The 20,186-nt window shown below is 36.9% G+C and overlaps 1 protein-coding gene across 2 annotated transcripts in view; it reads right to left on the reverse strand.

Moving 5' to 3' along the window:
* Positions 1 to 3,847: 3,847 nt before the first annotated feature.
* The window catches only part of CFAP43 (cilia and flagella associated protein 43), a 125,102-nt gene continuing 108,763 nt past the window's right edge, over positions 3,848 to 20,186 (reverse strand). Inside the window, exons 30-38 of one of the 2 annotated variants that reach the window (XM_042908543.1) lie at positions 20,076 to 20,162; positions 18,240 to 18,328; positions 16,427 to 16,640; positions 15,192 to 15,304; positions 14,045 to 14,204; positions 7,141 to 7,305; positions 5,071 to 5,151; positions 4,283 to 4,436; positions 3,848 to 4,093 (exon numbers count right to left, since the gene is read on the reverse strand). In XM_042908543.1, coding sequence (XP_042764477.1) covers positions 3,927 to 4,093; positions 4,283 to 4,436; positions 5,071 to 5,151; positions 7,141 to 7,305; positions 14,045 to 14,204; positions 15,192 to 15,304; positions 16,427 to 16,640; positions 18,240 to 18,328; positions 20,076 to 20,162 — 1,230 coding nt within the window. In that variant the 3' untranslated portion in view covers positions 3,848 to 3,926. The remainder of the gene's footprint in view (positions 4,094 to 4,282; positions 4,437 to 5,070; positions 5,152 to 7,140; positions 7,306 to 14,044; positions 14,205 to 15,191; positions 15,305 to 16,426; positions 16,641 to 18,239; positions 18,329 to 20,075; positions 20,163 to 20,186) is intronic. The other variant, XM_042908544.1, reaches the window with a different exon arrangement.

Here is a 20,186-nt window from a genome sequence, read left to right on the forward strand (position 1 = left end):
ACAAATTCCTGCCTTCTATACACTGCCATTGTCATTAGTTGCTGTGAACCCAAGAGGACTGGCCTAGCCCTCTCATGGGCCTCCCGTGACCCTGAGATTCCTGAATAGGCATCCCTGGGAACCTGTGCTGTTTTGAGCCTATAAGCCTCCCCTGCTGCTTGCTGCTCAGCCAGAGGGCCTAAATGTGGCATGAGAAGTGGTTTCCCTAGCAATGGTACTGGCATTTGGCTGCAGCTACTCACTGTTGATTAGCACATCCCCTAAAGTCACCCTTACATGTCCACTTGGAGGAACTATAGCATCAGTGGGACTCTGGTTCTGGGAGAGTTGGGGACAGCAAATAGGCACCATAGTAATCTGCATTTCCAAGGCACTGGCTGGGTGCTAAGGGCTCCAGCAGCACAGTGGACATTCCTGCAACAGGCGGTGGGTCAAGGAACATGGTTCAGGCTTGTGGGACAGTTTGATACCCAAGATGCCCATGAGGCAGTACCCTTTTTACTCATTTGTTGAATTTCACCTCTATTTAATGGGATACATTTATTAAAAGATCACTGAATAATGTACTTAAAAAAATTTTTTTTAATGTTTGTTTTTATTTATTTATTTTGAAAGAGAGTGGGAGACGGAATCCCAAGCAGACTCCACACCGTCAGCACGGAGCCTGATGCAGGGCTTGAAACCACAAACCATGAGATCATGACCTGAGCTGAAATCAAGAGTTGCGCACTTAACCGACTGAGCCACCCAGGGGCCCCTGAATATGGCTCAGGTCATGATCTCGTGGTTTTTGAGTTCCAGCCCCACATTGGGAAGCCTGCTTCAGTTTCTGTGTTTCCCTCTTTCTCTGCCCCTCCCCTGCTTGTGCTCCCTGTCTCAAAAATAAACATTAAAAAAAAATTTTTTTTTTAATTATCAGAATCCCAATTTTAAAGATGAGGAAATTTAAGATAGTTATTTAAAAAGTAAATAGTTATTGGGGTACCTGGGTGGCTCAGGTGGTTAAGCATCCAACTTCGGCTCAGGTGATAATCTCAATTCATGAGTTCGAGCCCACATCAGGCTCTGTGCTGACAATGCAGAGCCTGGAACCTGCTTTGAGTTCTGTGTGTCCCTCTCTCTCTGCCACTCTCCTGCTCTCTCTCCCTCTCTCTCTCTCAAAAATAAATAAACATTAGAAATTAAAAAATAAACTAAATAGTTATTTAAAACGCTAGCAACAGAGCCCTACTAAGCAAGTCCTGTGCTTAAAACTGTGCTGTATTTGACCCAATTAATTATCTTACTACTTTATAATATAGCTAATATTAAAAAAAATTTTTTTTAACATTTATTCACTCTTAAGAAGAGAGAGACAGAGCATGAGAAGGGGAGGAGAGAGAAAGAGGGAGACACAGAATCTGAAACAGGCTCCAGGCTCTGAGATGTCAGCACAGAGCCTGATGTGGGGCTTGAACTCACAGACCATGAGATCATGACCTGAGCTGAAGTCAGACGCCTAACTGACTGAGCCACCCAGGTGCCCCTGATAATATTTTAAAGGACTAGAAATATATAATTGCTATTAGTTCAGCAGAAGCTGAGAGGAATCAGTACCATGGACAGTATCAAGAGTGGGTTGGGGTGAATGACCCATGTGCTTTTCTGAAGCCAACCCACAAACCAGAAGATGTCTCCTGTTGAAAAGTGCTGCTACTAGAATATAGCTTGAGACCAGAGATTTCTGCTAATCTCCATTCTAAGCCTCAAAAAATGAGGCTCTCAAGCAGAGATTGAATTGTTAAGAGTCACCCAGGGTGGCCACTGAGAAATAGAAATTACATAGGCTGTTAAGATCTAGGAATTCACAGTGAAATTTGTGGCAGTGACTATTAGCAAATGGAGCCTTCAGGCAACTAATATGGGTGGCATGGAATTTATATCACTAGAAAAAATGGAAAGAACAAAAAGCCTAATATAACCATGGTTACTCAATCCAACAGGACAGAGAACTTCTGACAATCTCATCATAAGTTATCAAGTATTTGTATTCTTTTATTATTTTTTTAAGTTTATTTATTTTGAGAGAGAGAGCATGCGTGCCAGTGGGGGAAGGGCAGAAGGAGAGCGAGAATCTCAAGCAGACTCTGCACTGTTAGCACAGAGCCTGATGTGGCCTCAAACCCACAAACCATTGAGATCATGACCTGAGCTGAAGTCAAGAATCAGATGCTTAACTGACTGAGCCCCCCAGGGGTCCCCCAAGTTTTTGTATTCTTAACACACTTCTCCAACCTTGGGTCTACCCTCCCACCCCCACAATCACCTCCACAATCACCCCACAATCTCAGAGATAATTCTGAAGGAACCCAAATGTAGAGAATGTTACCAATGGGCACTTTTCTGCTGAATCAAATCAACTACTCGAGGAGTCATTCTGGTACTAAGGAGGTGAGTCCTCAAAAATGATGTTGGGCCTGTGGGGTGTCTGAGTGGCTCAGTCAGTTAAGCATCTGACTCTTGATTTTGGCTCAGATCACGATCTCACAATTTTGTAAATTCAGGCCCTGCATCGGGCTCTGCATCACACAGAGCCTGCTTGGAATTTTCCCTCTCTCTCTCTGCCCCTACCCCACTCGTGCTCTGTCTCTCTCAAAATAAATAAATAAACTTGAACAAAAACAAAAACAAAAAAAACCCATTGGACCTATTATTTCTCTTACCATTCCTATTGATCAGTATACGGGTGATCAATTATGGTACTATCCTGGAAGTTTCTAAATAGAAGATTTTAAATCTCTTAAAGATTTTTTTCTAAATAGGTTTTATAATAATAGCTCTCTTGCTTTCCCTACACCAATGATCCCAATGGTATCATCTTGGAATGCAACAGTCCAGGGCAAAGCAGCTTTCTGACCATTTAATCTTCTCTTTATTTCATTATCATCATCTATTACAATGAATATGAAATATAGAAGATTATGTTATGTTTATATAGAAGAAAATATGTAGCAGGATGCTTGGGTGGCTCAGTCGGTTGAGCAACCAACTCTTTGATTTCAGCTCAGGTCATGATCTCATGGTTTGTGAGATCAAGCCCCACATTGGGCTATGTTGACAGCGCAGAGCCTGCTTGAGATTCTCCCTTTCTTTCTGCCCTTCCCCCAACCCCTGTCTCTCTATCAAAATAAATAAACATTAAAAAAAATATGTTGTACTTTTCAAATGACTTAAGGCTTGGTAAAAGTAAACAGTTCACTTTGTTTTCAGGCTAGAATAGGGAATGATCTTATATGTTCTGATAGTTGTTTTCTTTTTTCAAAAGTTTACTTATTTATTTTGAGAGAGAGAGAGCAAGAGAGACAGAACAGGGGAGGAGCAGAGAGAGGGAAAGAGAGAATCCCAAACAGGCTCCATGCTGTGCATGGAGCCCGATGCAGGACTCTGTCTCACAACCATGAGATCATGACCTGAGCCAAAATCAAGAGTTGGCCACTAAACCGACTGAACCACCCAGGTGCCCCCTGGTAATTTTTTTTTCTGATTACATAAATCCTTGCTGAAGAAAACTTAATACAGAAAAGTATGAAAATCATCCATTAACTCCTAAGTTTTCTGGTAATTTCATAAAGTTGCAAATGCCAGTAGTGGCTAAAAATTTTTTGTCTTTATGACCAAAATTAAGCCTAAATGAGTTAAATAGTAAAATAGATCTTGAATATTTTCAGTTCATTCTTGAGCAAAAGCAATTCATGATATTTTACACATTCGTGGAAGACAAAAATTTTTATAATAATGAAGGCTAAAATTAAATAATTTGCTATTAAAAAATGAAACTAAGAAGAAGCTCTACTTAAATGTCCTGATATGGGAGAAAAAAATCATTTTAATCAAATGAAACTATTTTTTAAATGATTGATTGTCTGTCTTGTTTCCCACCAGCATTTTTACATTTGAACAAGAGCAGGAAATGTCTTCATCCTTAATCGTTCAACTTCGGCCTGCAGTATTGAAATCTGTTCAGCTTGTTGTTTTGAAATATTTGTTAACTTTTGTTGATGCATCATGTTTTCATACTGTTCTTTGGCAATCTTTTCACAAGTGAGTTGAGACCCTATCCCCCAAAAAATGAAGAATAGAATTAGTTGGATTGTCATTTAAACTTTCAAATACAGAAACAGCACTCAGAATCAGTTAACCCTGTGGAAGAAATGCTGGCAGCTTGATAACCAGTGACCAGAATTCAGGAATAGTGATTACTTTTAAAGAAACCTACAGTTGATTAAAGAGAAACAATTCTTACCTATTGCATTACAGATGTCCTTTCTCTCTGAGACAGCCACCAGCTCTTCTCGTAAATTGCAGCTCAGAGTATAATTTGCTATATCTTTTTGATTGCTGTACCTTCCCAGCTTTTTTAGTAGTTTTTTGCAGTTTTCCACATTCTTTTTGTGGGTCTGAAATTTTTGTCCCCATGACACCCCATGAAAATAATTTTGAAAAAGAGTATTTTATAAAGACATTTTAAAAATTTAAATTCATTATCATCAAGATATCATCTTATCACCATATCCCTACTGCCTACATTATGCCTGCACATAGTAGTTAATTAAATTATTTGTTTAAAGATAGAAGGGTACTTTAATACCACATTCTAGAAAAAAATCTTGTATATTCGTGAAAATGAGAGATTAAAAAATCCCACATAGCCTTGAGATGACTTTGTTTCCATCTTATATATGCTATACAATCAAAACTGAGCATTTGTTAAGCAGTTATGAAAAAAGTTATGCCAAGGAGAGACTATTAACACTTCTGTGAAATTGGAAATTCATATACACTCAGATATCTCCCAAGGGGTTATTTCTAATATTAAAAGAAGTACTTCAGTCTACCATACTTGTTATGGTTATAAAGACACTATTCAGGGGCCTCTAATTATATCCTGAATGTCAGTAAAGGATCTGTTTTGATTTTATTTTATTAGGTTTTATTAGGTTATGTTTGAATTCATGATTTCGAACATTATTACTGTGTTCAAATGATTCACAACTATTGGGATTATAATTGATCAATATCTTTCAGACCTACCTTATCTAAAACAGCAATGGTTTGCTCCATTATTCCAATCTGAACGGCAATCAGAGTCTCATAGTTTGGTTCATTTAGGTACTTGGAGAAGAAAAAAACCCCACAATATATGTAAGTATATTTTTCTCTATTCTTTCAATAGATAAATTTATAAAAAGTTCTTATTTTTGAAAGTTACTATTGTCATAAAAATTATCCAAGATTTATTTGACTTTTGTGCTATAATATTTACTTGTATTTAGCTATTGATATATTTACCTGTATGCTAATAATTACAGATACCTAGAGTTTATTTTCTCATTCATTTATTCAACTCACCAAACATTTATTAAGTATCTCATTTGAGTCATATATTAATATTGTTTCAGTTAAAGATACTAAGGGAGATACAAAGATGGATAACATGACCTTAGCCTTCAAGAAAAAGAGAACATGTAGATATGATTAGGTTGCCAGAAAATAAAGTGACTTGCAAATTCAAAGGCGGTTTGAGAAAGGATGTGGTTTTTCTGGACTGGGGAAATCCAGAAGCTTTATGGGCAGGTGGCATTTAAACTAGACCTTGAAAAATAAATTTGGGATGTGAAAAACCTGAGGAAAGATATTCGAGGTTAAAAAATCAGTAATGAGCAAAGGCACAGAGGTAAAATCCTAGAAAATATTAACTAGTCTGGTTTAAGAATACTAATGTATAAAAGGAACAGTGGGAATGAATTTGAAAAGTAGGGCTGAAGGATGTGGAACATCGACCCAAAGATTTCATAATTCATTTGCCAGGTAAGAAGTTGCAGTTTAAAATGTTTGAGCAGAGGGGCACCTGGGTGGCTCAGTTGGTTAAGCAACTGACTTCTGCTCAGGTCATGATCTCATGGTTCATGAGTTCTAGCCCCATATTGGGCTCTGTGCTGACAGCTCAGACCCTGGAGCCTGCTTTGGATTCTGTGTCTCCCTCTTTCTCTGCCCCTCCCCTGCTTGCACTCTGTGTCTCTCGCTCAGGAAATGAATAAACATTAAAAAAATTTTTTTTTTAATTTTTTTTTAACGTTTATTTATTTTTGAGACAGAGAGAGACAGAGCATGAACGGGGGAGGGTCAGAGAGAGGGAGACACAGAATCTGAAACAGGCTCCAGGCTCTGAGCCGTCAGCACAGAGCCCAACGCGCGGCTCGAACTCACGGACTGCGAGATCATGACCTGAGCCGAAGTCGGCCACCCAACCGACTGAGCCACCCAGGCGGCCCCAAAATTTTTTTTAAATGTTTGAGGAGAGTAGTAATGTTATTGGAGGTAAATAGCAGTATTAATCTGACAGCAGCATACAGTAGATATTAAATAAGAGAAATCCCCAAGGTTAAGAGACCAGTTAGGAGGTTATTATACAATAGTGTAAATCATGAAAAAGAAAAACTGAGCAAGGGCAAAGGCAGAAGGGATAGAGAATGAAGGAATAAAGAGATAAACTAGGCCAGACTTGGAAGACAGGGGAGAGGGGAATCACACATGACTACAACTGCAAGCCTGAGTAAGTGGTTGAAAAGAACAGAAATAAGCACATTAATTAAAGAGTTGCTGTTGGGAGGTGGGAAGGCAGAAATAGAATTCAGGGAGTTCAGGAACAGAGAACTTGGATAGGACTTTTAGAAGGGATCACTGAAATTAGAAAAATTGAGACCATCGAAGGAGAGAGCATGGAAGGAAACCAAGCTAAAAGCATCATCTTAAATAGCTATATTTAAGAGAAGCAAAAGAGAAGTCAGCAAAAGAAGCAGAGCAGCCTGACATGTTGGAAGAAAAAACCAGCAGAAAATAGAGATGAAAAAAGCCAAAGGAATGGGCAATAAAGATTGTCAAGTGCTACAGACAGCTGAGGGATGGTGATGACTGGGGAAAAGAACACTGGGTTTGATAATTAGGAAATACTTGGAAGAAAAAGAATTCATACACATCATGAAAAACTAGTGGCTTAGAATATGTTTGATATTACAGAGACTTCCTATTGAATACTGTTTGAATGAATGAATACATTAATGAACGAAAGTAAAATTACGTAGTGGGGCAAGGAGAGCTTACCTTTTGACGATCTCTGGAAAAAAATAGCATCTGAATATCCCAAGCCTTCTGATTTAGATCTTCCATTTCCATCTCCATTTTCTTATGTTCCCACTCAATCTGAAATATTCCTTTGTGGACATCTTTACTTTCCATCATGCTAGCAACTTTCTTTTGTCCTTGAGCCTTAGGGGGAAAAAAAAAGTACATTCTGATATTCATAGGACTCCGCAGACAGAATACAGAATATCTGAAGCTGAATGCTATTCTTAGAAAACACTTGGACCACAGAGATAATTCTATCTTCTTTTAAAAATGTAGCAGATATTTAAAAATTACTTCTTGGGCAAAATCTGATCACTAAAAAGCTTTATAGGTACTACACAGAAAGGATTATAAAATATACTTGAATAGCATAGCCAGTTTACTTTATATGTTAAAATTAGGCGGGAGCTCTTTCTGTTATCACCAATCTACCAGTCTGTATGCACTGGCACCCCTACTCTCTGCCCTGCTTCTCGACACTATAGATAAAAGATTGTAGTTTAGGGGCACCTGGTGGCTCAGTCGGTTAAGCGTCCAACTTTGGCTAAGTCATGATCTCTTGGTTTGTGAGTTTGAGCCCCACGTCGGGCTCTGTGCTGACAGCTCAGAGCCTGGAGCCTGCTTCGGACTCTGTTTCTCCCTCTCTCTCTGCCCCTCCCCTGCTCATGCTCTGTCTCTGTCTCAAAAATAAATAAAAAACATTAAAAAAAATTTAAAAAAAGATTGTAGTTTAATGCAGCTAGGGACAACAATATCCAGTTGGTAGCTAGTGGAAAAGCAAATGAAATGAGATGAAATAAAATACAATTGGATGAGCTAAATATTTTTAAATACCTAGATATTTTGCCCTTCACTTCAAATTGCCTACATTGAAGTTCAGGAATATTTTCATGAAGTTGTTCTTCCAGATTGCTAATAGTGAAACTATTATGTCTCTTAAATTAATTTGTACAAGAGCTCCATCAGTTAACATTTTATATTTTTCCTCTCTTCTTCAAAAACTCACCTTTATAAAGTTCATGGCACTATATTATACTATACTACCTGCTCCTCTTTTTAAAAATTATTTTCATCTTCTAATCACTACTTGGCCTCTCAATTCCTTGAATTTCTCACTATCAATGATTTTTTCTCCATCTCACTCAGCCACCCAACTCCCATGATCATACCCTTGATCTTGTCATAACAGCTCCAAAATATGAAGTTCAGGAATTTCTCCAGAGCAGTGTTTGTCAAATGTTGGAAATATTGCCCCACCAGGGGAAATTAAATTATGTTTGGAGAAATTTTGGCGGACACAACTGGAGGGAGGTGTTGCTACTGGAATCTAGAGGGTAGATGCCGGGATGCCACTAAACCGTGCAATACACAGGACATCTCTCCATAACAAATAATCATCCGGCCCAAAATATCAGTAGTGCCAAGGTTGAGAAACACTGCTGTGGAGCTACCACATCTCCTCTCTACTCTCCTTTGATCAATTTTTTTCTAAGATTTATTTATAGTTACTGTCTCTACAACCTCATTTCATATTATTTTTTCAACCATGGCCAGTTGAGCCCCTGCCCCAAACTTCCACTGAGACTGCTCTTGTCAAGTAATTGACATAGTGCACAAGTCCCTTGTCCTTGGAGACATTTTTTCATGGTTTTCAGGTTTCCTCTTTATTTAAAAAATTTTTTTTAATCTTTATTTTTGAGAGAGAGAGAGAGAGAGAGATACCGAGTGCAAGTGGGGGATAAGCAGACAGAGAGGGAGACACAGAATCCGAAGGAGGCTCCAGGCTCTGAGCTGTCAGCACAGAGCCCAACGCGGGGCTCAAACTCACGAACTGCGAGACCATGACCTGAGCAGAAGCTGGACATTGAGCCACCCAGGTGCCCCTCAGGTTTCCTCTTTATTGGCAGCTCCTTCTCAGTTTCATTACATGATTCCTTCTCTCCTAGATCTATCAAAGTTAGACTTGGGGCACTGGCCCAAACTCTGTATTCTATCTACCCATTCCTAGGTGGTCTCAAGCACTCTCATGCCTTAAACTATCTATTTGTAAATGTCTATAGGTAATAATCCATATATAGTTACCTGTACGTGATCTATATATAGAACACTCCTAAATTTATATATCAGCCCTTAATTCTGTCCAGTAATATTTCCACTGGAATGTTTTATGTGCATCTCAAATTTAGCAAAGGCCAAAACTCTTTGTTTTATGTCCCAGGCAAAACTATATGCTTCCTGTTTTTTCTCATGTCAGTTAATCACACCATCATCTACTCAGTTGCTCAAAAGCCAGTGTTTTAGGATTTATTCTTGATTCTTCTCTTTACCATTTGCATTGAATCCATCAGCAATTTTGATAATGATTTTTGCGCCTACACTAACAACAAAATATGAAGGAGAATGCTCTGAGAAAACAAAGCTGAGGGAGTCTATCATTACTAGACCTGCTGTACCAGAAGTGCTAAAGGGAGTCCTTCAACCTGAAATGAGAAGGCACTACACAGTAACTCAAAACCATAAGAATAAAAAACAAAACCCAAAAAAAACTAAATTAAAAATGTAACTACAAAGGTAGATATAAAAGTATTATTGTATTTTGGTTTGTGTATACTCTTTTTTTTTCTCTATGATTTAAAAGAAAAATGCAGGGGCGCCTGGGTGGCTCAGTCGGCTAGGCGGCCGACTTTGGCTCAGGTCATGATCTCATGGTCCGTGAGTTCGAGCCCCGCGTCGGGCTCTGTGCTGACAGCTCAGAGCCCGGAGCCTGTTTCAGATTCTGTGTCTCCCTCTCTCTCTCTGACCCTCTCCCGTTCATGCTCTGTCTCTCTCTGTCTCAAAAATAAATAAACGTTAAAAAAAAATTTTTTAAAAATGAAAATAAAAGAAAAATGCAGAGAAAAGAAAGAAAAATGCACAAAACTATAAATCTATGATAACAGACACTTAATGCATAAAGATATAATTTATGACAATAAGAACATAAAGGAGGAGGGACAGACCTGTATAGGAGCAGAGTTTTGTAGTTCTGTATATTTATTGAAACTAAGTTGGTGTTAATTTGGTTTGTTATAAAACTAAGATGTTGATTATAATCCCTATGGTAACCACTAAGAGAAAAACTAAAATGTATACAGAAAAGTAAAAGACAAGAGGATCAAATGGTATTCTGCAAAAAGTCAACTGTATACAAAAGAAGGCAATAATGGAGGGATTGAGGAACCAGAAAATATGATAGAAAACAAATAACAAAATAGTAAAGTCCTTTTTATTTTACCAGAAATTATTTTTATTTTTTTAATGTTTACTTATTTTTGAGAGAGAGAGAGAGAGAGAGAGAGAACACGCCCATAAGCTGGGGAGAAAGAGAGGGAGACACAGAATCTGAAGCAGGCTCCAGGCTCTGAGCTGGAGCTCAACAGGGAGCTCAAACCCATGAACCATGAGATCATGACCTGAGCCAAAGTCAGACAGTCAACTGATTGGGCCACCTAGGTTCCTCACTAGCAATTGTTTTTTTAAATGTAAATGGATTAAACTCAATAATTAAAAGTCAGAGATAGGCACAATGAATTTAAAAAAATGATCCAATGATATTCTATCCAGAAGAGATTCACTTCAGATTCAGTGACACAAATATCTTGAAAGTGAAATGATGTAAAGGTATCATCTGTGCAAACTGTAATCAAAAGATAGCTGGGGTGGCTATCCTAACATCAGACAAACACATTACTTGCTGATAACAGGCCAATCCTTCAAGAAGATACAGCAATTATAAACACATATGCTCGAAACACAGAGCCCCAAGATATATGAAACAAAAATCAATAGAATTGAAGGAGAAATAGTTCCATGATAGTAATAGGAGATTTCACCATCCTACTTTCAGTAATGGGTAGAACAAGTATACAGATGATCAATAAGGAAAGAGAGGATTTGAACAACACTATAAACTAATTAGACCTAAGAGACAAATACAGAACACACTACTCAATAACAGCAGAATACACATTCTTTGCAAGTGCAAATGGAACACTCTCAAATGTAGACCATATGTTAGGCCATAAAATGAATCCTAACACATTTTAAAAGATTGAAATCATACAAAACATCTGTTCTGACTACAAGGGAATTAAACTAGAAATCAATAACAGAAGGAAAACTGGAATGTTCACAAATATGGATTCACAAATATTGAATATTCACATATTTGTGAATATTAAATAACACATTATTAAATAATAGGTCAAAGAAGAAATCACAAGATATATTAGAAAATACTGTGAAATAGGGTGCCTGGGTGGCTCAGTTGGTTGAGTGCCTGACTCTTTATTTCAGCTCAGGTCATGATCCCAGGGTCATGGGACTGAGCCCCCCGTGTTGGGCTGCGTGCTGAGCATGGAGCCTGCTTAAGATTCTCTCTCTTCTTCTGCCCCTCTCTCCGACTCACACACTCACTTTCTCTCTCTCTTTCTAAAATAAACAAAAATAATTTTAAAAAATTAAAAAAAGAAAATATTGTGAAATAAACTAAAGTGAAAACACAACATACCAAAACGTATGAGATGCATCAAAAGCAGTGCTCAGAGGGAAATTTATAGCTGTAAGCACCTATGTTAAAAAAGGAGAATTATCAAAGAAAAAAAAAGAATCATCTCAAATCAATAATCTAAGAAAAAGAACACCAAAATCAACTCAACCCCAGAAGAAAGAAGGAAATTGGAAGATTAGAACAGAAAGAAATGAAATATAAAATAGGAGAAAAGAAAGAATAAATGAAACCAAGATCTTTGAGATCAAAATTGATAAACCTTTAGTTAGAATAAGAAAAAAGATAAAAGACTCTATTTGCTAAAATCAGAAATGAAATCAAAGACATTACTACTAACCTTATAGAATATAGTAAGAGAATACTATGAACAATTGAATGCCAACAAATTAGATAAACCTAGATGAAATAGAAAAAAATTCTAGAAACACACAAACTACAAAAACTGACTCAAGAAGTAACAGAAAATCTGAATAAACCTATAGTAAGTAAAGACTGAATCAGAATAAAAGACCTCCCAACGAAATAAAAAGCCCAGGACCAGAAAGCTTCACTGGTGAATTCTACCAAATATTCAAAGAAGAATTAATACCAATCCTTCTCAAACTCTTCAAAAAAATAGAAAAGGAGAGAACATTTCCAAACTCATTTTACAAGATCAGCATTACCCTGATATCAAAGCCAGACAAGGACACCACAAGAAAAGAAAATTACAGGCCCATAATCTTTTTATTTTTTATGTTTATTTACTTATTTTGAGAGAGAAGGAGAACACAAGTAGGGGAGGGGAAGAGAGAGGGGGGAGAGAGAGAATCCCAAGCTGGCTCTGTACTGTCAGATGTGCAGATTGATCCCACAAACCAGGAGATCATGACCTGAGCTGAAAGCAAGAGCTGGACACTCAACTGGCTAAGCCACCCAAGCACCTCACAGAGAGCCATAGCCTTGATGAAAAGAGATACAGAAGTCCTCAACAAAATATTAGCAAACTGTATTATTCAACAGTGCGTTAAAAGGATCTTACACACATACACACACTCCTAGACATATGTTCAAACTACTGAAAATCAAGATAAAGAGAATATCTCAAGGGCAGACATATTACATTAAGAGGAGCAAAGATCTAAAAATATATAGTAGGCACCTTGTCAGAAACTGTGTAAGCCAGAAGAAAATGAACACCTTTAAAGAGAAAAGGAGAGGAAGAAGAGAGAGAAAAAACCTGCCAATCCAGTGAACCTAGCAAACTATCTTTCAACAATGAAGGTGAATCGAAGACAATTTCAGACAAAGAAAAACTTAGAGAATTTATTACAGGCAGATTTGCAATTCAATTCAGTTAAAAGTTCTTTAAGCAGAAGACATATGGTATAATGCAGAAACTTTAATCCATACAAAGAAAGATCTCTTGAAATAGTGAAAATAAAAGGAAATACGAAATGCTTTTTTCTTGTTTTTCATCACTCTAAAAGAAAATTATCTAAAGCAAAAATAGTAACAGTGTATTGTCGGTTTAGGGTATTTGGAAAAGTAAAATGCATGGAAACATTAGCGCACAAATTCCCCAAATATTTGGAAATTAAATAGCATTTCTTTTTTTTTTTTTTTAATTTTTTTTTAACGTTTATTTATTTTTGAGACAGAGAGAGACAGAGCATGAACGGGGGAGGGTCAGAGAGAGCGGGAGACACAGAATCGAAGTGGCTCCAGGCTCTGAGCCATCAGCCCAGAGCCTGACGCGGGGCTCGAACTCACGGACCGTGAGATCGTGACCTGAGCCGAAGTCGGCCGCTTAACCGACTGAGCCACCCAGGCGCCCCAAATAGCATTTCTAAGTAGCCCATGAGTCAAACATGGAAGTTAATGGGAAATTAGAAAATATTTTAAATGGAAAGAAAATGAAAACACAAAATATCAGAATTTGCAGAATGCAGCTAAAACAGTGCTTAGGGAGAAATTTATGACATTAAATGTTTATATTAGAAAATAAGCAAGGTCTAAAATCAATGATCTAATCTTATCTAAAATTATCATTACATGAGTAAATTGAGCTTAACAAAATGATAGCATATTAGAATGAGCATTTAACCTTGTAGTTTTAAACTTCTTATACTTTAGAATCATCCGGGAAGCTTTTAAAAAATACCCATGCTTAGGGGGTGGGCCTGGATGCATTTGTAAAGTTCTTTAGATGATTCTAATGTATAGCCAGAGTTTGGAATCACTGATTTAACAGAATGAAAATGACTTTTCATGGAAATGGGAGAATAATGAGAAAATTTTTGGTACAGCAGGCTAATATGTTGGCTTTCTTCTTAAAAAAATGATAATTACCCGAATCACACAATTCAAGTCTTCAATTATGCTCTTGTTGATGAGAATTGCATCAGGATACTCCAGCAATAACTGGAAATTTTCCAGCTCTACTTGTCCTTGTTTAAGGAGAATTTGGATTGTCAAATTCAACTGGAATCTCACCTTCTCTTCCTGTAATCTACATTGAAAAGACTTCAAAGTAAGCAGTTGAAATATACTTATATTTCAAATTTCATCTATTATCTGAGAATATAAAATTCAAACTTAGTTTTCAACTTAAATTTCAACCTTAAGCTAAAGAAAAACCTGCTGGAGATTAATGCAGAAAATCTTTCCCAATGATGAGCTTTCTTGGAGGTCTCTATGATGCCTCTTATTGATACGGAATTACACTTGGGCTGCTCAAAGAATGGCATGGACTTAAGTACATTCATAAAGTTATACTTTATGATTAAGAAAAGATTAATATTATTTTGGAAGAAAATTGAGATGCTCCCAAATAACAAATCTATTAAAGTTCTGACTTTGTGTATTGACTTCTGATATTTTATTAACGATATTTAATCTGTATGCTACTTATATCTATTTCTGGCTAATTCACATTTCTCCTAATAGCCTGGATCTGAAAATGATGTATAATGATGAATTTGGGAACATCAAAGAAGAATTTATCAAAATGTTTGTAAATTCGGATAAAGTGAAGTAAGGACTTAAAACAGTATCCTAATCACTTAGCAAAATTGAACAAACTTTCCTAAAGAAAAATATATTAGCTGGTTAGTTGTTTACATGGAAATTTCTTGGATATCTGCCTAATTTTCAACATAGTTTGCTTGTGTGGCTTGAGCCCCAAAGTGCTTATTAGCAGAAACAAGTTCTTTGCATTTTTATGTGGAAGGAGCAGATTAAAAAATAATAAGATTTTCCCCAAACTTGCCTACTTCTAATAAGAGCAATGGAACGTGTAGGTAAATTCTATTCTGAAGTAAGGTCTTTTGTAACAAAATGCACTTTTTAAAGGAGAAGTTATAAAGCCCAGCAAGATAGACCAGTCTGTGCCAGTTGTAAACCAGTGAGTAGGCTTTCTTCCCCCATGATAACACAATCTAACTTAGCCTTAGCTTAGGTTTTGTGTAAATGAACATGAACGAAAGGTTCAAATTACACAATGCGTTCATGGAACACTTTTTCAATTTCCTGTTGTAACTTCTCATCCTCCTCAGTTCTCCTCCGGACGAAAGCGACCATTTCCATTAAGCCAGCTGCTTTCTGCTTTACCTGAAGGAACCAAACCACAAACATCTCAGTACATATGCAGCTCTAGGAATAAAAGCAAACAAATTTTAAAGAACTCTGGAAAACATACATGTTTTAACTTAGCTACAAAACCTTAATAAGCCCATTTTTCTAGGAGATTAACAAAAATTTAAATTCCCACCATTATGTAAGATACCTAAAACTTAACATGGTACATCCATGAATAATTTGAAAAGTATCCAATTTTGCCTCTCACTGAAAATCAAATACTCAAGCAACCACAACTTTCCTTATATCTTATTTTCAAATTCATTCTCGTCATCTCAGACAAAAATATAAAATCATAGATTCTTTAGCAAAAATATGCCAGTCTGATGCTTGTGGCACGGAATTTAGGTATTTTGAGGTGGGGGGGCAGAGGGTGGTTAAGAAACAATAAGAGGAAGAATTCTTCTCTCAAACATACCCTCAAATTGTTACCTTTGCCACATTAAAAAAATATTCTAGTAAAACTATAAAGTAGGTTCTAGTGAAATATAATTCTAATCTTTGCAAAATGGGATGAGGACAACTCAAGACCAGGGATAGAGAGGAGAAGGGAAGTTGTGTCCACAATGGTGCTCTTCAAGGGAAACACAATGTGAGCCACACATGTGAACCACATACTTAATTTTCAATTTTGTAGTAGCCACATTATAAGAAGTGAAATGAAACTTGTGAAATTAATTTTGCTAATTTTTTAATTTAAAACAATATATCCAAAACATTACCATTTCAACCTGTAATGAATATAAAACATATAGACATTTTCCATTCCTTTTTCATAAGACTGCTAAATCTCTGTATATTTTCTACTTACAGCATGTCTCAATTAGGACTGGCCACATTATTTCAAGTAAACAATAACCCCATGTGGCTAGTGACCACCACTTTGGACAGTGTGGGCCTACAATACAGGCCTATACTTAGCCCTTAATACCACTAAGGTTAATATTTTATCTCATTATTATTACTAACATTACTAACTACTATCCTAGCAGGAAAACCTAAATAATTAGCATTTCTGGAAGCAAAGGTCACTATAAACTACATTTATTAGCACACTGAAATGAAGTGAAAATGGAATAAAATGTTATTATATACTTTCTGTTCATTTTCCACTTTCGCTCGTCTGGTTTGGCAGAAATGATCCCAGACCAAGGGGTCCAAGCCTTCTGGCATGTTACTAATATTGTCCAAGTCATCCATGGCTTTCATTAATTGGGCAAAGGCATCCTTATTCAGTTTCCCAGATTCTGGTCGCTCTCCAAAAGGCACAATACCGGCAGTATCTGAGTGTATTTTCTGTTTCTGAATCCTGGTATTACCAATAAAAACCCATCAACCTTTCACATTCTCACACAAAAGAAATCAATGTTAAATTATATACAACGCTTAGCATCAATATGACATTGCAAGACACTTTATTTTGACATTTGGAGGCTGGTGGACTATTCCACCAAATAGAAGGAGGCTGGTGGACTATTCCAAAGAGAAAAGCACCTACTTTGGTCTTCTTGCATACTCCCTGGACACCTAGACATGACCTTGGCTGGACTACTGATGTTCCTAACTATCGTCAGCATTGGCAGCTTTACCTGCCCTGAAGAAGTCTAGCCCAAGAGGAGTGTGGATATTCCCTAGTTATGTCCCACATATTCTCTAGCCTGGAATTTTTCAGATATAGACTCAACTGAAGAAGCACCTTTTAAAATCTACCTGAATAGATTAGTTTTGTTTCCCTGGGCTGTAGCTAGGAAGGAAAGAAGGATACAAAGATTTGTACCAGCCACTCACCATCAAGATGCTGTACAATATGCTGTGAAGTTACTATTGTTATCTTCTTTCTCTAGAATGAGGAAAGTCTGAGAGAAGCTGTTGGTCTAAGACCACAGGTCTGATAGATGGTAGAATTAGGATTTAAAGCTAATTCTGTCTGACACTAAAGCTTATGCTTTTTCCACTGCTGCCTCCCAATATGTAGGAAGTCTTCCTTCTTTTTTCACAAGACTTACTATGACTGACTCCTTTAAAAATAAGGAAACCAAGATACGAGGCATGTGCTAGGTTGAATTCCCCGGGGTTGTATGTAACCCGTCAAGGGTGAGAGAATGAGTCTGTACCTCAGACACAATGAGCCTATACCTCTGTAACAAATTCCATGGTTTCTAGCTTACATTTGAAAATTATGGAAATCTGTGGATTTCTATGGCTTACTATGGAAATTGTAAAAGTTTGGAAATCTGTGAAATGTAATTCTAATGCTCCTTTCGGTATAAAAAACAGATATTTTAGAACCCTTTATGATAATGGTTATTTTCAATCATATATACTGGCATTTTTCAAACTTTGTCTTAAACACAACTACATGAAATGCTCTGAGTGCCAAATAAGTTTGGACAACTCTGCTTATTCTATTTTTTATATTTGGAGATCCAAAGACCAAAAACAAGTTCTGAGAAGTTTTTCAGTAAAGAAAACTGTTTAACTTTTTTTCTTTTAACCCAGTGTTTCCCCCTAACTTATTTTGTCCTGGAAGCCTTTTACATGAATTCCAATTCATACCACAAGGTCCTCATATTTGCTGGAACACATCTTGGGAAAAACTATAAATCTGTATGCCATCTATAACTTAAGAGGAACTTTAGTGCTACTTTCATAGAACTAAAATAGCACAATGCTCACCTAGACACTTTTTGAATAATGAAATCATTATTCTTCATTGCTTACCTTAAGATTTAAGAATAATCTTAAAAAACCCAGAGTTATGATAAAGACACGTGAACATTTTCACATAAAATATGTTATATTGAATATTTCCATCTAAGTGGGACTGAAAAAGCCAAAATATAATAATATTCCTTTTCACTTACAAACGCTTTTTTCTCAGAAACGTGATAGCAAAGGAGAAACAAACCTTGGTCGCCGTTTAAAAAGTTTGTAGAGTATATCCACCTGGTGACTGGGAATTTCAGAAAATTCTTTTTTAAAGCTGCGATCCAAAACCTAAGGACAGACATATCATTGCTGGGATTGCAACTCTCTTCAGAAGCCCTTTCTTTGTTGACAGCACTCTTCAAGATATAGGATTGTATCACTTTGGTTTAAAAAATCTATGAAAATTTGGTTAAAAAGTAGATTTGTTGAAGGGTGACCCCTCATTATGCAAGGATTTATCAAAGATTTATTTTGAATACGAAGTACTTCAGTGAATTATAAGTACTACTTCATATAAGGTTCTAGAAATCATTCAGAACTACAATTTCACAACATAATATTTACAAGTAAACCATGCAAGGGATTCTATTCTATTCTTCTATCCTATCCTATCCTATCCTATCCTATCCTATCCTATCCTATCCTATCCTATTCTGTATGTTTTTCTAGCCTGTTCTTTTCCATTACAAAACTAATGGTCAGGGGCACCTGGGTGGCTCCGTAGGTTAGGCATCTGACTTTTGATTTTGGCTCAGCTTATGAGCTCACAGTTCGTGGGTTCGAGCCCTGAGCTGGGTTCCACACTGGCAGTACAGAGCCTAGTTGGGATTCTCTCTCTCCCTCTCTCTCTCTCGGCCCTTCTCCCCCCTCTCAAAAATAAATGGCTAAACTTTAAACAAAACAAAACAAAACTACTGGTCATACATATGATCCAGTAATTCCACTACTGAGTATTTACCCAAAGAATACAAGAACACTGATTCAAAAAGATTATGCACTTCTGTGTTTACTGCAGCATTATTTACGATAGCCAAATTTTGGAAGCAACACAAGTGCCCACTGATAGATGGATGGATAAAGATGATGTATCATATACATACAACGGAATATTATTCAGCCATAAAAATGAATGAAATCTTGCCATTTGCAACAACATGGATGGACCTAGAAGATATAATGCTAAGTCAGTCAGTCAGAGAAAGACAAATATAATATTATTTCACTCATATGTGGAGTTTAAGAAACAAAACAAAAGAACAAAGAAAAAAAGAGATAAAAAACCATACACTTAAATATAGAAAACAAACTGATGGCTACCACAGGGTAGGTTAGTGGGGGCATGGGTGAAATAGGTGAGGGGGATTAAATGTTTATTTTGGGAGAGAGAGAGAGATTGCAAGTGGGGGAGAGGCAGAGAGAGAGGGAGACAGAGAATCTCAAACAGGCTCTGCACTGTCAGTGCAGAGCCCAGTGTGGGGTTTGAACTCATGAACCATGAGATCACCACCTGAGGTGAGATCATCACCTGAGCTGAAATCAAGAGTCGGACACTTAACCAACTGAGCCACCCAGGCACGCCAGTGTTGGGGATTAAGAGTACACTTATCATGAGTAATGTATAGAACTGAGTCATGTATAAAACTGTTGAATCATTATATTGTACATCTGAAATTAATACTGTGCATTAATCATACTTGAATTAAAATAAATTTTTTAAAACTACTGGTTATAGCTTACTAAATTGATTTCATGACCAACTGATGGCAACTGCAACTTAAAGTTTGAGAAGCCCTTAAGTCTAGATGATCTCTCTTTTTTGTACAAGAGAATGTTTAAACCAGAGATGTTTACAAAAATTTATTTTATACACTTATTATCAGAAATATACAATGGCACAGAATGAAGTTCACTGATAACTGAAAATTATAATAGGAGAAAAATCTATGAGGAAGTTAAATTACATTCCTTTTAATCTTCCCCAAATCTAGGCAGCAACTCTATTGCATTGGTGAATGGGTAAGACAACGGCTCTCACTTTGTCTTCTGCCAATAAGTTGTCATAGTGTTCCCTGTATGTATCAAGGTCTTCTTTGGCTTTCTGGATGGCCTCTGAAGTCTGGTTCTGTAATGACACCAAGAATAGGCA

The sequence above is a fragment of the Panthera leo genome, chromosome D2, assembly GCF_018350215.1.
Source record: "Panthera leo isolate Ple1 chromosome D2, P.leo_Ple1_pat1.1, whole genome shotgun sequence".
NCBI classification, from domain to species: domain Eukaryota; kingdom Metazoa; phylum Chordata; class Mammalia; order Carnivora; family Felidae; genus Panthera; species Panthera leo.